The sequence below is a fragment of the Pleuronectes platessa genome, chromosome 22 (genome assembly GCF_947347685.1).
Source record: "Pleuronectes platessa chromosome 22, fPlePla1.1, whole genome shotgun sequence".
In the NCBI taxonomy this organism is placed as follows: Eukaryota; Metazoa; Chordata; class Actinopteri; order Pleuronectiformes; family Pleuronectidae; genus Pleuronectes; species Pleuronectes platessa.
This window is the reverse complement of record NC_070647.1, coordinates 18971648-18990794: the sequence shown is the minus strand read 5'-3', so window position 1 is coordinate 18990794 and position 19147 is coordinate 18971648. Positions and strand designations below refer to the sequence as shown.

At 49.3% G+C, this 19147-nt stretch overlaps 2 protein-coding genes across 2 annotated transcripts; one reads left to right on the top strand and one right to left on the bottom strand.

Moving 5' to 3' along the window:
* Positions 1-644: 644 nt before the first annotated feature.
* On the bottom strand, positions 645-14298 carry si:dkeyp-27e10.3 (UPF0606 protein KIAA1549). The gene is made up of 21 exons (XM_053414970.1): positions 14186-14298; positions 13910-14088; positions 12844-13460; positions 12270-12786; positions 12110-12192; positions 11629-11928; positions 11343-11529; positions 11099-11158; positions 10841-10989; positions 9911-10088; positions 8207-8391; positions 7925-8127; positions 7035-7174; positions 6263-6471; positions 5951-6186; positions 5235-5370; positions 4690-4983; positions 4549-4601; positions 4348-4472; positions 4087-4241; positions 645-3721 (listed from the first exon to the last, which is right to left on the bottom strand). The coding sequence occupies exons 2-21, from the start codon at positions 14031-14033 to the stop codon at positions 3500-3502; spliced, it is 4173 nt and encodes a 1390-aa protein (XP_053270945.1). The 5' UTR covers positions 14034-14088; positions 14186-14298; the 3' UTR covers positions 645-3499.
* Positions 14299-15323: 1025 nt separating this feature from the next.
* Positions 15324-19073, top strand: ovch1 (ovochymase 1). Its single transcript, XM_053415501.1, has 11 exons — positions 15324-15423; positions 15912-16095; positions 16185-16260; positions 16394-16583; positions 16654-16793; positions 17278-17428; positions 17593-17842; positions 17912-18069; positions 18153-18251; positions 18661-18797; positions 18912-19073. Exons 1-11 carry the CDS (start codon positions 15324-15326, stop codon positions 19071-19073), a joined length of 1647 nt encoding a protein of 548 aa, XP_053271476.1.
* The last annotated feature ends 74 nt before the right edge of the window (positions 19074-19147 follow it).

Below are 19147 nucleotides of genomic sequence, written 5' to 3'. Positions count from 1 at the left end.
GAAAAAGGACAAAAAGAAAACATGAAGTTCTCTTTTAAACACGAGGGATAAATGATATGTATAAATAGTTTGATTAGCTTTTTGCTTTGATATATATGATACATCATTTATGTATGATTGTGTGAAGCTATATAACCTCTGTCACAGTATCTGTCTGTTCTGTTATTTCATATGTGTATTATTTAATGTTTATACTGTCTTTGGAGGAGATTTTGAGAATATTTTATTTCTATATCTATATATTGGAGAATAATATATTACTCTATATTATTCTCCAAATTTCCTCAAAAGATTTCATTCTTTAAATATTATCATTTATTTTGATATAAACGCAGTTTTTCGTGAAATAATAACCTAGTTTTTCTGTCACTGTAGCTTCTCTGAAATTATAACAAATGTTTTATTTTTTTAATAAAAATCTTGTTACAACATTGAAACTGATACTTTATAACAAACAACGAGATATGAATTGAATATCAAATTATTAAACTTCCCTAAAGGCAGCCCCCCAGTGGACAGAGATGATCATGAATCATTAGCTTTACATTCTCGACTGTGATTTTCTCTCTGAGTGAAAAATCAACACAAAGCATCTCAACCTGAATTATGTCTTTAATGTTTGTTAAACTGTTTTGAATCCACAGAGTTTAGAACAGGTCATTTGACACAGATCACCTGACTGCTGCGTTACAGGTGAGACCCCTCACTGATTTTATGACAGCAAACAGCGCCCCCTGCAGGCTCCGTCTACCAAAAGCATCTTCACCCAGGGTACCTGAATCACACCCGGACCTGGACTCAGGTGCGTGTTGAGGCCGGGTCCAGAGGAGCAGCAGGAATGTTGCTGTTCATTCGTGACAGAACAAGAGCAACTGCTCGCTGTAAATGAGCATCACATGACTCAAGGTCCTATGTTGTGTGATTTAAATCTTTGTGGCCATGTTGTTGTACGAACCAGTCGATTTGTCATAAATAAACTTCCACGTATTCGTCTCAGATCGAGAAAAACAGAAACTCTAAAAAACATTCCATTTATGGAGCCTGTTCTGACGTGAGAAGACAAACTGCAGGTTTTTGTATCCGTGTTCGTGTTTTGTGCGAGTTTCACCTCCACTCGTTAAGCTAGCACCGTGTGATCGAGTGGGCGTGGCCAAGTCCAAGGCGCTAGGTGGAATTAGAGTCCAAGTGGTTAGTTTCTGGTCCATGAAGGATGTGAGTAGGTTCAGAAGAAAATCACACGTAAAATCTTTTCTTATTATTTTCTATTCAACATCAAATTCACTTTCATTTATATGTTTATTTTAATTGTCTTCATTCAGATTCCAAAATATCTTTTTAAAATGTTGAAAAAACAATGTTTTATACGATGGATTTTTTTCTTGGGTTTCGATGAAAGACGTTTTGATGGCACTGTGACATAAATCACTCTGAACATGGAACACCTCTTTACTTCTATTATCTTTGTTTTTAAATCCTTTCAGCAGCATGCTAACATTGACTGAAACATCACGAGTAGCTAAAAATTCAAACTGAGTCCAACATGCTGAAGAAGAGCAAAGACTAATAAACAGGAACCATCCAACCAGAAGCAGCGGGAACCACAAGGTCGACTGGATTTCAAAATAATATTTAACCTTTACAAACCTTACTTATACGTTTTACCCCAACCTACTAAAATGATGGTAAAAACGTATCTTTTTATTTGTTATTCTTCTGGTGTGTAGTATACATAACAGCCTCAAGGGTCCCTAATGAGGCAGCTGTTAAATGCTCATCATATTTGTTTCTATAAGTTTTGAAGGAATCTCCCATCACTGGTGCACTGATGACACTCAGTTGGTGGTAAGAAAGTTAGTTTGTGTGTTATACATATTACAGCCTCCAGGGGACACCGCTGTAGCTTCAGTTCCTGGCTGTTCCCGTCTCTGCTCCTCTACATGAATCCACCTGAAGCCCAACAGACTCAGCACTCAGCCGAAGATGGAGGCAATAAATCAGCGACGTAAAAACTCCACAAAGCGACGGAATCACGCATTTTTTTCATTGCCACCTACACATGAACACGTGCACTAGCAGCTACGCCAAGCAGCGTCTCCAAAGAGAAACAAAAGACGGCAAAAGATCTACAGCAAGCTCAATACGCAGGACTACAACCATAGAACAGTAGTTAGGTCTATTGTCATTAAAATAAAAGATTTAAGTTTGCTTTCATATATAGGCAATACAAAATATGTAACATCTCAATACTCCAATAATATCTCTGACATTAAATTGTGCTCATTTGGATTCTATCTCTTTACATATATTTGTATTCATTTTCATAGATATTTATATATACTTTTCCAGTTTTTTCCCCCTATGTTGTACTTACTTTACGCCACCTCCTGCTGTCGACAGTGCAAAGACCTCATCAATATGCTTTATGAAAAGAGACCTGATTCCCCTGGCTGATGGAAGTATGGAAGGCAGTAAGTGGTTAATGAGAAGATGGGATGAGGCTGATGGTTAGCACCACAGAACGTCCAGAGGGATAATCCACTTCAGAACTCCAGAGGCGATGGTCCAGATCCAGAAGTCAAGGAAGGACCATCTTCTCCAGAGGTTCAGAAGGGATTTTCCCAAACTTAGAGGGACAAACTGTTCCAGAAGTTCAGAGGGAATGATCCACATGAGAAGGTTCGGATGGACCATCAACTCTAGCTCTTCAGGTAGGACTATCCAATGCAGATTTTCCGGAGGGACAATCCGCTCCATAAAGTCAGGTGGCTCATCAGCTGCAGGAGTTCAAGAAATAATTTCCACTCAACAACTCGAGAAGAAACAATCTCCGGGGCGGGACTCTCCAAATCGGAAATCTTGGATGGACAATCTGTTGCAGAAGTTAAAAATAAATAATTCACATGAGAAGATTAGGATGAACCATTAACACAAAGAGTTCAGGAATTAATTTCCACTCTAGAACTCCAGAATGAACAATCATTAACCCTAACCCAACCATTGGATCAGATGGGACAAACCACTGCAGATGATAAATAGAGATCTTCCACTGTAGGTGATCAGGACAGCCTGAGGTGGTTCAGCTATGCCATCCATCCAGGAGGTACAATGTTCTCCAGACCTCCATGAGGGATGATCAGCACCAAAAGGTCAAGAGTGACAACCCCCTCCACAAATTCAGAACGTATGATCAGGTCTAAGACTCTATATGGGACAATCCAGTCCAGGAAGCACTTCAGTAGGAATGTATGAGTCAAGCTCCTAATGAAACACAGAGTTGAAGAATGACCAACAGACAGACAGACAGAACCCTGTTAAGTACCAGAGGTCTTTCAGTCAGGAAACAGGAGACGTGTATCATGGTCCGGAGTTAATTTAGCTACTGAGACACAAATCTGCTCAAGAGAGTCAAAAGTGTGGATCATTAGTTTCAAATTCCGAATCCATTCCATTCACGCTATTGGGACCGGCAGAGTCCTGATCCAAACTAGTCCACAAGGGTCTATGGGTAGCTGGTCACCGCCTGCTTCTGGGCCAGGCGACGCAGCTCCTCTCTGATAGCCTTGATAAGCGAGGCAGAGGTGTGGGCGGAGGGCGAGGCGTCCTCTGGTGGATATTCTGGAGTTGGTGAGGTCAGGAGGAGAGGTGGTGCCGATGGGTCACGCAATGAGGAGCTCGGCATCTGGAAAACAGAGGAAGAGGAGAACTCAGGAAACGACAGCACCTGCAGGAAAATGAAGAGAAGGTGAAAATGTATTCACAACACTTTCTGCACTTTGTCGATCACAGACATGGAAACAAAATGAGACTGACACAAGACTCAAAGATTTGCATTACTCTCCAATGCAAACAATTCACAAGTGAGTTTGATTTGAACAAAGTCAACTGGGACATTTTCACAAGTATGAACAAGTACTGGTAAGGACTGATCTAAAGAGAACTGGTCTAGACTGTCTAAACTTTCTTTAACTGGTCTGGACTGTTGCAGACTGTGCCCTACATCACCACACTACTCATAACTACGCTGATATTTAGAACAACTGTTTGTTTGGTCCAGTTTATTAGGATTCAGAATCTCATCAGACTCACGCTCTCTCTGCTGCCTCCTGGTCTTGATAGTTCCTGGTCTGAATGCTGCTGGGTCCAGCTCGAGCCGGTGGGGCCAGACAGGCTGCGACCTACCCCAGGGTAAGCACCGATCTGACTGGACAAACCCACCTGCGTCAGGTGGTGGAGCCGGGCTCCTGGAGGAAAGCATTCCGAGGATAAAGTCAACAAATGCAACATAAAAGACTGATAGGAAGCGACATCTTGAGTGAATCTTGGACGTGCATCCTCAAATTGACTTACCTGTGCTGCCCCCAACAGGCCGTGGTCTGGAGGAGGGGGGGTCCTCATACTGCCCCCTGTTGGAGTAAACTGACTCCTGCAGCTGATCTCCAGTGGAAACATATCCTCCGGAGCTCAGGCCCTGCCTGATTAAAACACAGAGTATAAGTACCAGTTCACCTCCAACCTTTAGACCTTGACCTGGTTTTATGTGACACTGACCCCTGCAGGAGGCCCTGGACCGACGTAGGAGACATTCCTAACTCTACGTATCTCTGCAGGAAGAGGAGAAGACCACAATGAAAACTGAACTCTGACTCATGACACAAGTTTTGGTTCTCAGCTGCAAGTCGACAAACTCACTGCAGAGAAGGGGCTGTGAGAGGGGGCTGCTGGGTAGGAGCCCCACTGTCTGCCCGGGGGACGGACCTGAGGGGAGGGGCAGGGCAGGGCAGGGCTTATCCCGCTCACCCCGACGCTGCCCTGCGAGGACGGTGAGACCAGAGCAAAGGCGTCATCCAGGAGAGAGTGCATCTGTTGCCGGGCCTCCTCAATGGATGGCTGTGGGGGCATGTAGGGGGGTGGAGCTGGGGCCGGGTCAAACACCTCGTCAGTGGGAGATGGACTGTCATGATCTGGGGGCAGGTCAGGGTCCGACTGTGAGAGAGGAGGCAGAACATTACGAAAATAAAGATATTCAGTATGATCAATCATTAATAAAGGTGTTCCACAAGGATCATCTTCAGGTCCCATGTCATTTACATTTAACACATTGTTATTATTATTATTGGATCAGACTGTTTGATTCATTAAAATGAGAAATAAAGAGGAACTCCGGCTAAATCCCACCTAAGAACACTTCATGAGGAGAACCACACGACCACAGCTGTTATCGTTCTTTGTCTCACCATGTAGGCCACGTTGTTGAGTCCTGGGTACTTCCTGTAGGTGGCGCTGTGATCGGTAAGAAGCCGATCTCTGTCGGTATCAGGAAGACTTCCAGGTCCTGGTTGAGCACGGCGACCCCGAGGAGAGCGCCTCCCCCTGGATGGACATCACACAATTATAATATGTGTGATTTTTAATTCTTACTGTAACTTATGTTCAAATGGTTCCTTTACAACCTTTCAGTATCTGTTTGTGATGTTTGATATATATTAAACATTGTCAAACACGTTAATGTAGGTCGGGGGTGTCCAAACCTGATATCCACATACAGAAAAAAATACGAAGGTCTGGGCCACTCACGCCGCCACGCCCCCCCCGCCCAGTTGGAAGGCAAGGGGTGAGTTGGGCGCCACCTAGTGTCTAAACTGAGAAGTGCAATGCAGTGGGCCAGAATCCATTTCATTTCATTGAGCTGAAGCTTTTATCCAAAGTGATTCACAATAAGAGCATCAACCCAGAGGAACAAGAAGAATCAAGAGAGGGCCCTTTTCTTCAAGAAAGACAAACTACAAAGTTCTATAAGTTAGTGACATTTAAGTGCTACTAAAGTGTTAGTTCCAAAAAAAAATTTGTATTTCATTTATTTTTTTATTTTTTCAAAATGGATGACGGGCCACAGTTGGCCCAGGGGCCGTAGTTTGGACACCACATTAACGTCTCTCAGGTGAACTCTGACCTCTTCCTGGAGTCGGTGGGGGTCGGGGGTGAGGGGGCGTCGGCCTGCAGAATACAATCCATGTGGTCGTGGGCGGAGCTGTAGAGTCGCTGTGCAACCTCGCTCTGCACCGGCCCGTCTCCGAAGGCGTCCATTATGTCGTCCATGGAGGGAAAGTCACACTGACCCCGCCTCTTAGCGCGCTGCCGGAGTTTGTTCCTGTGATGTTCGATCTCTGACTTGTATCTCAGCGCCACCTGCAGGAGCACAGGTGAACAGAGGAGGGTGACGTCATGCAGGTTTAAAAAATGGTGAACAGGCAAAGAGTCTCACCTCTGTGTTGACCTTCTCCGTGAGCGTCGGGCTGTGATGGGGCGGGGCCTGCGTCGGCTGCAGACTCGGTCGAGGCTGCATGGCGATCAGCTGCACCTTGTTGGCCTGTCGCCGAGTCCCGTCACACGAGCCTCGAGAAACACGGTCCACGTGGTCAAAGATGGAGGACGAGGACAGAGGCTCCTCTGGACCGCCGCCACACGGACCTGCTGGAGGAAGTTTACATCACAGCAGATTCTGGATCAAAGGACTGATGATGATGAAGAAGAAGATGATGATGAAGAAGAAGATGATGATGATGATGAGGATGAGGATGATGAAGAAGATGATGATGATGATGAGGATGAGGATGATGATGAAGAAGAAGATGATGATGATGATGATGAGGATTATGATGACGAAGAAGATGATGATGATGATGACGAAGAAGAAGAAGATGATGATGATGACGAAGAAGATGATGATGATGATGATGATGAGGATGAGGATGATGAAGAAGATGATGATGATGATGAGGATGAGGATGATGATGACGAAGAAGAAGAAGATGATGATGATGACGAAGAAGATGATGATGATGATGACGAAGAAGAAGAAGATGATGATGATGATGATGATGAGGATGAGGATGATGAGGATGACGAAGAAGATGATGAAAATAAACGAACGTGCCTATCTTGCTTCGTCCTTCAGTGCAGAGACATGAAAAGAAAATACAGACGTTAACATCAAACTTTATATAGAAATTAAACGTTGATGATGATGATGTCACCGTGTCTCTGACCATTTTTGGGCGTCTTCCTGTGCTGTTTGCCCTCACTGGGCGTGGCCACAGGTCGGGTGCTCTCCTCTGCTGACTCTCTGCCACTGGATTGGTCGCTGCCTAACGAGTCCCCGTCTGACGGGCTGAGTCTGACAGAAGAGATGTTACTCTCGTATGAGGGTGGTGTCACGTTATGTTCACGTTAATGCAGCGTCACGCTCATCTAGGGCTGCTCGATTATGGAAAAAATCATAATCACGATTATTTTGGACAATATCGAAATCCCGATTATTCAAACGATTATTAATATGTGCCCTTATTCTGAAGTCTATGCTTTATTCTTTAAATGACTGGACCGGAAGTACCAGTCACTTCCGGTTCCCTTAAATGTGAACGTCCCCATCTGCCCCCCCCCCGCTAAAAGCACACAGACAGAGAGAGAAAGGGAGGGGTGGGGGCTGAGGACCATCTTCATTTACCCTTGAACCCGACATTGAACGGGTCACAAACAACAACAAGCGGAGAATCGCGGGTCCGGTGTGACCAGCCGGATCCTCGAGTCCGAAGTGTTCCCATCAGGAGAACCGTTCTACTCTCTCTGTTCTGTAAACACGGCCGGTCACCACACACACAACTCGCCTCCTTCACCTCACGGCGGCTGGAGAGTGAGAGCCAGTCAGCTGGGCCGCTGGATGCTTTGGGGGGAGGAGCCAAATAATCGTTTCAACTCGATTATAGTAGTTTGGAGATCGTTTGACCTCATAATCGTAATCACGATTAAATTTCGATTAATCGAGCAGCCCCACGTTCATCACGTTTACGTTAATGTGGTAGCGTCACATTAACCAGTGTTGGTCAATGTAAGTCCTCACAAGTGTGGAAGAAAGAAAGTGTCTCACCTTCCCCTGCGGCGGCCCGACCGCCCCTTCATGGACGAGCCTTTAGATTTGGGGGTGTTGAGGTCTCCGCCATCGGGGGGCGTGGCCTCTTTGACAGGGGCGGGCAGAGAGCCGGGCTCCTGGATCACCATGATGTCGTCTTTACTGTGCTGACCCAGGTGGAGTTTGGCGAAGTCAAAGCCTTTGACGCTCGGAGCCTGAAGCTGAGAGAGGACAACCCTGATTGGTCGGTTTAAATGCATGTGCAAACGAAGAGCCGACGACTTCCCTTTGACCTCTGACCTTCTGCCTCTGCTGGATGGTGTTGATGGCGTCCGGCTGGAACTCGAGTTTCTCTGAGCCGCACAGTTTCCAGTAAAGGATGATGATGATGAAGACAGCGAGCAGCACGGGGACAACCACGCCCACGATCAGCAAGATACTGTTGCTCTGAGTCTCTGCCGGAGGGACAGACAGGGTCTCCATTGCTGGAGACAGACAGGTGAGAGAGAGAGATAGGTGAGAGAGAGAGAGACTGGTGAGAGACAGACAGGTGAGAGAGAGAGACAGGTGAGAGAGAGAGACAGGTGAGAGAGAGAGAGACTGGTGAGAGACAGACAGGTGAGAGAGAGACAGGTGAGAGAGAGAGACAGGTGAGAGAGAGAGAGACTGGTGAGAGACAGACAGGTGAGAGAGAGACAGGTGAGAGAGAGAGACAGGTGAGAGAGAGAGAGACTGGTGAGAGACAGACAGGTGAGAGAGAGAGACAGGTGAGAGAGAGAGAGACTGGTGAGAGACAGACAGGTGAGAGAGAGAGACAGGTGAGAGAGAGAGAGACTGGTGAGAGACAGACAGGTGAGAGAGAGAGACAGGTGAGAGAGAGAGAGACTGGTGAGAGACAGACAGGTGAGAGAGAGAGACAGGTGAGAGAGAGAGACAGGTGAGAGAGAGAGAGACTGGTGAGAGACAGACAGGTGAGAGAGAGAGACAGGTGAGAGAGAGAGAGACTGGTGAGAGACAGACAGGTGAGAGAGAGAGACAGGTGAGAGAGAGAGAGACTGGTGAGAGACAGACAGGTGAGGGAGAGAGACAGGTGAGAGAGAGAGAGACTGGTGAGAGACAGACAGGTGAGAGAGAGAGACAGGTGAGAGAGACAGACAGGTGAGAGAGAGAGACAGGTGAGAGAGAGAGAGACTGGTGAGAGAGAGAGACAGGTGAGAGAGAGAGACAGGTGAGAGAGAGAGAGACTGGTGAGAGACAGACAGGTGAGAGAGAGAGACAGGTGAGAGAGAGAGAGACTGGTGAGAGACAGACAGGTGAGAGAGAGAGACAGGTGAGAGAGAGAGAGACTGGTGAGAGACAGACAGGTGAGGGAGAGAGACAGGTGAGAGAGAGAGAGACTGGTGAGAGACAGACAGGTGAGAGAGAGAGACAGGTGAGAGAGACAGACAGGTGAGAGAGAGAGACAGGTGAGAGAGAGAGAGACTGGTGAGAGAGAGAGAGAGAGACTGGTGAGAGACAGACAGGTGAGAGAGAGAGACAGGTGAGAGAGAGAGAGACTGGTGAGAGACAGACAGGTGAGAGAGAGAGACTGGTGAGAGACAGACAGGTGAGGGAGAGACAGGTGAGAGAGAGAGAGACTGGTGAGAGACAGACAGGTGAGAGAGAGAGAGACTGGTGAGAGACAGACAGGTGAGAGAGAGAGACAGGTGAGAGAGAGAGAGACTGGTGAGAGACAGACAGGTGAGAGAGAGAGACAGGTGAGAGAGAGAGAGACTGGTGAGAGACAGACAGGTGAGAGAGAGAGACAGGTGAGAGAGAGAGAGACTGGTGAGAGACAGACAGGTGAGAGAGAGAGAGACTGGTGAGAGACAGACAGGTGAGGGAGAGAGACAGGTGAGAGAGAGAGAGACTGGTGAGAGACAGACAGGTGAGAGAGAGAGACAGGTGAGAGAGAGAGAGACTGGTGAGAGACAGACAGGTGAGGGAGAGACAGGTGAGACTGACCTTCAGCCAGAGGTCTTTGGACTCGGTGTCCGAGGACGATGGCGGCCCTCTGAAGGTCAAGGCGGTTCAAGGTGGCAGCAGTTTCCTCTGCAGGGATTCGCTCACCGTTCTGACCCTCCACAAAATACATGACCTCCAGGGGGCGCTCTGAGCCTGACAGCCTCGCCACACGCACCACCTGAGAAAGAACAAGTGAGTCAAGGAATCACAAAACCCTGCTGGTTCTAAACGGAACTTCAAGTTATTATAAGAGATAAGATAAGATACCTATAGTATATTAGATACTTCAAGAGCCCTAAGTTCCATGTACTTGTATCTAGGGGTGTGCGATATTTGGAAACATGCGATAAAGTTGTTCAATATCGCAGTGACGATATGACTTGCAATGAATAAACATAAACAGTCCCTGGCTTTGGACGCAGAGACCACAGACGGTCCTCAGCAGCTGCACTAAGTCCACTCAGTGTTCATTTGAGCCTTTTCACACATGTTTGGAGCGTGAATGATTTTTTTAAAGTCTTAGCTGCTCTGTCACTAATTTACTTCTCCTCTGCGTCTCTATCATTCAAACTAAACTGAGCGACGCCAGCTCCTCAAACATTTACAATTTATAAAGTCTGTTGTTTTTACCCAGAGCCGCTTCCCTCCGTCAAATCTCTTTTTCTAATTTTCAGTTTTCTCTATTTTCTTCTTATTCTCTTCTTCCCACAATGATTCACTGACAGAAAACCCATCACGGATCTGAATGTGTTCCTCATCCAGAGCAGCAGGGCTCTGTCTGATCAGCCAGAGAAATGGACCTGCAGAGCGCGAGTGTGTGGCTCATGAGCTCGCACATCGTTAAAACAACCATTAAGATATTATCATAGACGATAAATACCGCACTCCCCTTTATATAAGATATAGAAGTGTATATGTTCACAGTGTCACCTGCAGACTGTTGTTGCCCACAGCTGTGGCTCTCCTGCGCCTCCTGCTGGGCTCCTGCAGCCCCTCCTCCAGCAGCTGAGCCAGACGTCGCTCCAGACGAGCTTTGAAACTTCTCTCCTTCACCTGCTGCTCCTGAACGCCCAGCAGCACTGAAACACACACGGTGTCGGCTCATCACTACACAGATACTAGACAACACAGAAGCACAACACAAAAGGAGGTAACAACAGAGAAGCCAGGGCTCAGTTGGGACCTCACCCGTTCGGACCCAGGTGAAGCGCAGCTGATGAGACGTGTTCAGCTCAGGGTAGTGAAACGCTGAGGAAATGACATTTAACACGTTTATTGTATGTTCAAACATTCAATTAACATGTGCACATAAACACAGACATATACATAACTGTGACATGTATACACACGTTACATGTGTAAAACTGTTGTTCAAAGTGGTTGAACGAGTCTCATCTATTGAATGTTACACAGGCAGGTGTACGTGTCGTACGTTCTGCGATCTGCAGAGCAGGAAATCCCACGAAGAAGCTGAACTCCACCAGGCTGAGCTTCCTCAGGTGTTCGCTGACCTCTGACCCCAGAAGGTAGCCCCATCCATCACGCACTGCAAATGTGACATCGACGGGAACCGTCTGCTCGACCGGAAGCCGGGACATGCTCATGGTGACGTTCAACAGCTGGACGAGAAAATAAACAATGAGAGAGATCACATGTAGTTTTAGATCATGTGACATTGACATCATTCACAGCCAGAGCGCACCCCCCAGGTCACTCACCTGTACAGTGACGGCTCCCGCCTCATGTGACCGTCTACGTGTCTCAGCGTACGCCATCATCAGCCCTCTCTCTACACGTTCACTGAAGTTACAGAATCGGACGTCGACGTGGGGGGGGACAAACTGCAGCACCGAGTGGACCTGATACCTGAGGTCCGGTACGTTGTAGAGCGGTGACACGGTGGGAACCGGGCCGAAGGAGCGTGGCGGTTGGCGCAGGGCGTTGATGACGGCCATGGCAGTGAAGATCAACGGTCCCGATACGACACGGAAGGCGAAGCTGGACGGCGTTCTGAGGAACTGAGGAGGAGACGAGACGGACAGCTGTCAATCATGAGACGTTAGGAAGGTGCAGATCTGCCAGGTGAGAACTGTCAAACCTTTGTGATGATCACATGATCTCTCACCTGTCAGGTTTATTAGAACCAATGATCTTTGAGATGCTTAGCCATGACAGCTGTGGGTGATCAGGTGTATTTACCTGCAGCTCCACTGAGCGGTTGAACTCTCTCCTCAGAAGATCTCGGACCTGACTGAAACCAGCCGACGACCCTCTGGAGCTGACTGCACGACACAACCACAAAACACGTCAGCTGCTCGTCACACACACGGAATCAAGTTCCTGTCACGTCAGCTCTTACCTACTCGGACCAAGTACATCTCTGGTTTGGTCACATTGCACAGGTACTGTCTGCTGGGCGGGGGCTGGGCCGCCCTCGGTGTGGGGACAGGGGGAGTGGTGCTGATGGAGGTGGTGCTCGCCTTGGTGGTCTTGGTAGGCGGGTCCTTCACTGGCGTCTCTGTGACCACCGGCAGGCGCTCCGGCCTTTCAGGACGGGTGGGCGGACCCAGCGGGGGAGGGGGAGGCACCCGGCTGGTGGTGTTAGAGGGGGGGCGGGGAGGGTATTGACCCTGAATGCTGTCTGTAGGTTTTGGAGGGAAAGGGGTAGAGGGTTTGTTGGGGGACATCGGCATAACAGGTGAGAGATTAAGGGGGGGGGTTGGCCCCGGTTGAGGACTGGTGGGGCCCGGTCCTGGAGGAGAGGCGGAGCTCGGAGACAGAGGGGGAGGTTGAGTTGTTGTAGGAGAGATGGGAGTTTTGGAGCCGGACTGGTTTACTTGCTCCTGGTCTCTCTCCCTCTCTCTCTCTCTCTCCCTCTCTCTCTCCCTCTCCCTCTCCCTCTCCCTCTCTCTCTCCCTCTCCCTCTCTTTCACCAGCAGGTTGGTGTAGTACTCCAGACTGTTCATGTCCGGAAGCAGCAGCTCCGTCGGCTCCAGTGGCGCCAGGTCCTCCAGGTCGTAGTCCTCGTCCCAGGTGGGGAAGACGTCTGGGTGGGTTGGGTGGGTGTGAAGCAGAATGCTGGAGGTGGAGGTGGACGGGGAGAGGGGGAGGGGGGTGGATAGTGACAGTGTGGGACGGGTGGGGAAGGCGGTGTCATAGGAGACCCAGTCCCCACCGGTGTCATCTTCATAGGGGTGGCTGGGTAGAGACGTGGCCAGTGAGAGCTCCTCACCGTCAGGCACAATGAAGGACAGGGTCTCCAGGTAGTCTCCAGAGCCCCAGGCCTCCTCCAGGACCGGGCCCTGCACCCAGGGCGGGGGAGGCGTGAGTGTGGGCTGGCTGTGGGGGGGGAGGGGTGGGGGAAGGCTGGGGGAAAGGAGGTCCGGGGGTCTCAGGAGGAGGTGGATCCCCTGAGCTCCAGAGTCCAAGTCCTCAGCCAGACCTAAAACACCACTGTTAACATGGGCACCCGAGTCGGAAGGGGGGCTGGTGGGCGAGGGTCTAGGAGAGGAGGACAGGGACCCCGTCGTTCTGTTGAGGTCCAACACACCTGAGGGCAAAAGACCATGGGACAAAATCCACCTCAGGACCCTGACCACAGACAGACAGACAGACAGAGACCCTGACCACAGACAGACAGACAGACAGACAGACAGAGACCCTGACCACAGACAGACAGACAGACAGAGACCCTGACCACAGACACACAGACAGAGACCCTGACCACAGACAGAGACCCTGACCACAGACAGACAGACAGACAGAGACCCTGACCACAGACAGAGACCCTGACCACAGACAGACAGACAGACAGAGACCCTGACCACAGACACACAGACAGACAGACAGACAGTCGGTTTGTGTGTGTTTGTGTGAAAAGATCATTTTGCTCCATAAGAAGCGTCACGTCTCCTTATAAGGACTTCCTTTCGTTTGACTTCCTGATTGGTCAGAGATGGCCCCTCCTTCCTCTGTTATACATATTAATAATCATCTTACCTGCAACAGGTGAGCTGGACGTCACCATGGAAACCAGCGTGCCAGTCAACAGCAGGGACACAGAGAGTCTGACCACTGAAGGTCTGAGGTCCATCCTGGTCCTGGTCCAGGTCCTGGAGCCCATCGCTCTCAGAGGGGTCTGATCCCGGTACCGAACACCAAGGGCCCGTCAGGAGGACCTGACAACCAGGGGAAGAGAGAGAGGACGTTTTACTGTCAGAACATATACAAACACATGTTCTACACATGTTCTACACATGTTCTACAGGTCCGGACCTCACACTGATCCAAGACCTAATCCATCGATGGGGGTTCACATGTTCGAACATGTTATGGGTCAGTGGTTCGGGTCCCCTCGCACAGTTCGGCTCTGTTCGGGCTCGGCTGTGTTTCCAGTCTAGCCTGGTTCGGTTCAGCTCGCTCCGCTGTCACAATGAGCCCATAATCGGACCGATAACAACCAGTCAAGGTTATCTCTCACCGGGCAGCTCGGCTGATTCATCCCGCTGCTCAGCCTCCATCCACGGGGTTAGAGGAACGTCCTTGCTCGGAAATCCGGTACAGTCCCGGTCCAGTCCCGGTTTAGTCCCGGTTTAACGTAAATGACCGTGCTAGTGTCGAGCCTCTCCCTCCTCCACGTGAGCGCGCAGCCGCAGCTGTTTCAACGACACCGAGCAGCGGGCACGCGGATCAGAGCAGCGGCATCGATACCGACGTTAACAAGAGAAGGATCCGAACCGAGCCGAGCCGAACCGAGCTAGAGGCACAGACACAGTTTAGTTCTGGTTCACATCAGACCGACCTGACATCCTGGTCACGAGATGCGGGCGCGTCACGCCTCCACAGCCGCGCGGCGCACTCCCTGCGTGGGAGGAGGAGGAGGAGAGTACCCGAGTCTTCATCATCATCATCTTCTTCTTCTTCATCTTCTTCTTCTTCTTCATCATCTTCATCTTCTTCTTCTTCTTGATCATTATCACCTTCATTATCGTCTTAATCATCATCTTCATCGTCACCTTCATCATATGATATCTTTATCATCATCTTTATCATCATCATCTGATATAAACATAATTGGAAATTGTATTTAATGTCAAAAATGTCAAAAGAACACATTTAAAATGTGAGCTAAATATAATATGATATATGACATATAATATAATATAGTATATATATATATATATATATATATATATATATATCTCATCACATTCACTTTTTTTCTCAGCAGTGTTCGAGTGACAACTCTGCTGCCCCCTGGAGGACGTCACAGTGAAGTGCACACAGTCACTGACTGAATAAAGTTTGAATGAGTTTGAAGTGGTGACGCAGGTGTGACATCACACAGGTGAGATTGATGAAGAGCACGTGAGCTGAGCTCGTGCGGTTTGTCTCGTGCTGCTGTGACGTGAGGATGTTGTCTCTGCTCTGTCTCCTGTCCTCACTTCTCCTGTCTCACCGGAGTCTTCCATCAGATGAGGTCAGAGCACAGGACGACAACGTGACGGCTGCAGGTAAAGTCCGACTCATCTGATTCGTCGTGGATTCAGTCAAACTGGAATCTGATTGGTTGAATCTGATCCTTCAGGTGGAAACTGGACTCAGCTCAATGAGACTTTCACTGAAACTAAGGAAAACGGAACTTTCTCTGGACTCTTTGGATTCAACGGTGCGTTCAAGTGATTGTATTTTCATCCTCTTTATGAATGTATAAATATTTAAATTACAAGTTTGGTCTCTGGTATTATTAGTTGTGATAATATATAATGAAAATATTAATAACATGGGGGAGTTTGTATTCAAATGTTGAATTTATGTTGGCTAATCATACGAGAAACAGGAAAAATGTTTTATTCACGTACAAATACTTTATATCGTTTTAAATGTTTTAATTGTGAGTTGCTCTCTATTGTTTTACTCTGAACTCATTGATTGGGCTTTTTAATCAAGTAGTTGAACTAACCAGTTAACTAACCTGTTGCTGTGAGCCGCTCCTCCTCAGACGTAGCGGGCCGCCGCTGCTTCCTGCCGGAGCAGGAGCTGGAGTCCCGGATCATCGGCGGGCAGGAGGCCTGGGCTCACTCGTGGCCGTGGCAGGTGTCTCTGGGTTTTGCGTCCATGCCGGCCTGCGGGGGGGCCATCATCGCTCCGCAGTGGATCCTGTCTGCTGCTCACTGCTTTCAGAGGTCATTGTTACACACACACACACACACACGGTTCTGGACGAGTCGTGACGTCATCAGCTGATCAATGAGATCAATCACACCTGCTGCAGGTCCAGCACGGCGAGACTCTGGAGCGTGAAGGCTGGTAAACATGACCTGGACAATCCTGAGGAACCAGGACAACAGGTGTGTGTGTGTTTTTAAAGTCAGAACATGGATGAATAAAGTTTAGAATATGTTATATAATATGTTATATTGTTTGTGTGTGTGATATGAACATATTAAACCTGTTGTGTGTGTGCATGATGTCACCTTTCAGTCAGCCGCCGTGGCGCTCATTATCTTACACCATCGTTACAACAGTCGGACCAAAGAGAACGACGTGGCTCTGCTGAAGCTGCAGGAACCTCTGGTCTTCACCACTTCCGTCAGACCCATTAACATCTGGACGAGTCCTCTGCCGCTTTTCAAAGGCTGCACCATCACCGGCTGGGGCACCACCCGAGAGAGTGAGTCCACGCCCCTCAGAGCAGGAGGCGGCGAGTCTGACGCCTCCTTTCATCTCTTGTCTTTTACCAGACGGACCTCGAGTCAACAGACTGCAGGAGGTGAACGTCACTGTGCTGCCCTCTGATGCCTGTAACGAGTACTACAGTGGTAGGATCAGGTCCTCCATGTTCTGTGCTGGAAGGAGCAGAGGAGGAGTGGACGCCTGTCAGGTGAGACCTGAACCTGTCAGGTGAGACCTGAACCTGTCAGAGTTCGACGAGACCATCAGAACCTGGACTCTTAAAACAAGTCTGACATGAAATGAGTCTACGCGACAAATCTGTCCGTCCCACATCTTAGTTTCTTCGTCGTCCTCTTCTGTAACCTCGTCTCTTAACGTCTGTAACCTCGTCTCTTAACGTCTGTAACCTCGTCTCTTAACGTCTGTAACCTCGTCTCTTAACGTCTGTAACCTCGTCTCTTAACGTCTGTAACCTCGTCTCTTAACGTCTGTAACCTCGTCTCTTAACGTCTGTAACCTCGTCTCTTAACGTCTGTAACCTCGTCTCTTAACGTCTGTAACCTCGTCTCTTAATGTCTGTAACCTTGTCTCTTAACGTCTGTAACCTCGTCTCTTAACGTCTGTAACCTCGTCTCTTAACGTCTGTAACCTCGTCTCTTAACGTCTGTAACCTCGTTGTCTGTTGCTGTTAGGGCGACTCTGGCGGTCCTCTGTCCTGCTTCACTGGCAGTAGATACGAGTTGGCGGGGCTGATCAGTTGGGGCGTTGGTTGTGGACGAGCGAGACGACCGGGGGTCTACACCAATCTGCAGGAAACCACCCAGTGGCTGGACGACAGCATGAGTAAGTTCACAGACGAGCAGACGAGCGGAGCTTCCACCTGCAGCCTGTGATCAGTTGTTTCTCTTTCAGACAAGATGATGAACGATGACGAGCTCGCTGACGGAGGTTCGTCTGAGCTCACACGGTTTTCATCTTGTGATGACCTTCATTATTTATCATGTTAGTCCTGATGTCATGTGATCTGGAGACAGATGAAAGCTGCGGGAGGCGGCCGGGCTCCAGCTGTGGTCGTTCTCCGGGTCTAGCCAGTCTCTCGACGTCGCAGGACGATGACGTGTCTGTGGAGAACGTGACGGAGTCCTGTCCCTTCTTCTGGCCCTGGCAGGTCAGCCTTCAGTCCAACGGGCGCCACTACTGCAGCGGCGTGCTGATCCATCGCCGCTGGGTTGTCACTGCCAAACACTGCAACGTCAGGTAAGCATCGGCGCCCTTGTGACATCAGGTTCTGTCCCCGCTGTGACTGACCTGTCCTTTTCCCCGCAGAGCCAAATACGACGTAGTGGTTTTAGGAGTTCATGACCTTCGGTTCTCATCGTCCCAAACCGTCTCTGTGGAGGAGGTCTTCAACCTGCCGGAGGACGGAAGCTTTCCACCGAAATCGGACCTGTCTCTGCTCCGCCTCAGCGTGTCGGCCAGATTCAGTATAAACACAAACTCCGAGTCTCACGTATCCACGTCTGTCCACCGTCTGTCACAGCTGAACGTGTCCTCTGTTCTGTCTCAGATTCAAATGTGTCTCCAGTCTGTGTCCCTGATGAGGACGAGGAGCTCAATGACAGCTGGAGCTGCTTCACCACCGGCTGGGGCGTCACGAAGGCAACAGGTGACCGCTGCCCTCCGTGACCTTCTGGACAGAAAAGTCCAAATGGACAAAATATTAACTGTGTTGTGTGTGGTGTGGTGTGTGTGGGGTGCTCTGGTCTGGTGTGGTATGTGGTCTGGTGTGATGTGGACTGGTGTGTTGTGTGTGTGGTGGGGTGTGTTGTGTTGTCTGGTGTGGTGTGTTGTGTGTGGTGGGGTCTGGTGGGGTGTGGTCTGGTGTGTGGTCTTGTGTGGTGTGGTGTGTGGTCTGGTGTGTGGTGTGTGGTCTGGTGTGTGGTCTGGTGTGTTGTGTGTGGTCTGGTCTGGTGTGGACTGGTGTGTTCTGGTGTGGTGTGGTCTGGTGTGATGTGGACTGGTGTTGTGTGTGGTGGGGTCTGGTGTGTTGTGTTCTGGTCTGGTGTGTTGTGCAGGTCACATTGATGCTGTTCGTCTCCACCATGCTGGACTGACTCTGGTGAACGGAACGTCCTGCAGGGGGCGCTGGGGGGAAGGACTCGTCACTGACTCTCACATCTGTGCTGATCCTGCTGGCTCCGCCTCCTGCATGGTAACAGGTTTATATGAAGGACGACCTCCTGATGTCAGTTAACGTAATGTCTGTCGGTGGGGGGGTCGGCGGGTGTAGTAACAGTGGACTGCCACCTGGTGTCTTCCTCCACAGGGCGACTCCGGAGCCCCCCTCTACTGTCGGAAGCGCGGTTCCTACTTCCTGTTTGGCGTGGTCACATGGGGCAGTCGGCGCTGTGACGTAGACAAACCGTCCGTCTTCACCGCGGTGACAGATTTTCATTCGTGGATCACGCAGCTGACGGACGACTCGTGAAAATAGTTTGACTGGAAACTGTTGATCGTCCAATCATGTTCTTCTTTTAACAATCAGCTGTAACTGAACGTTCT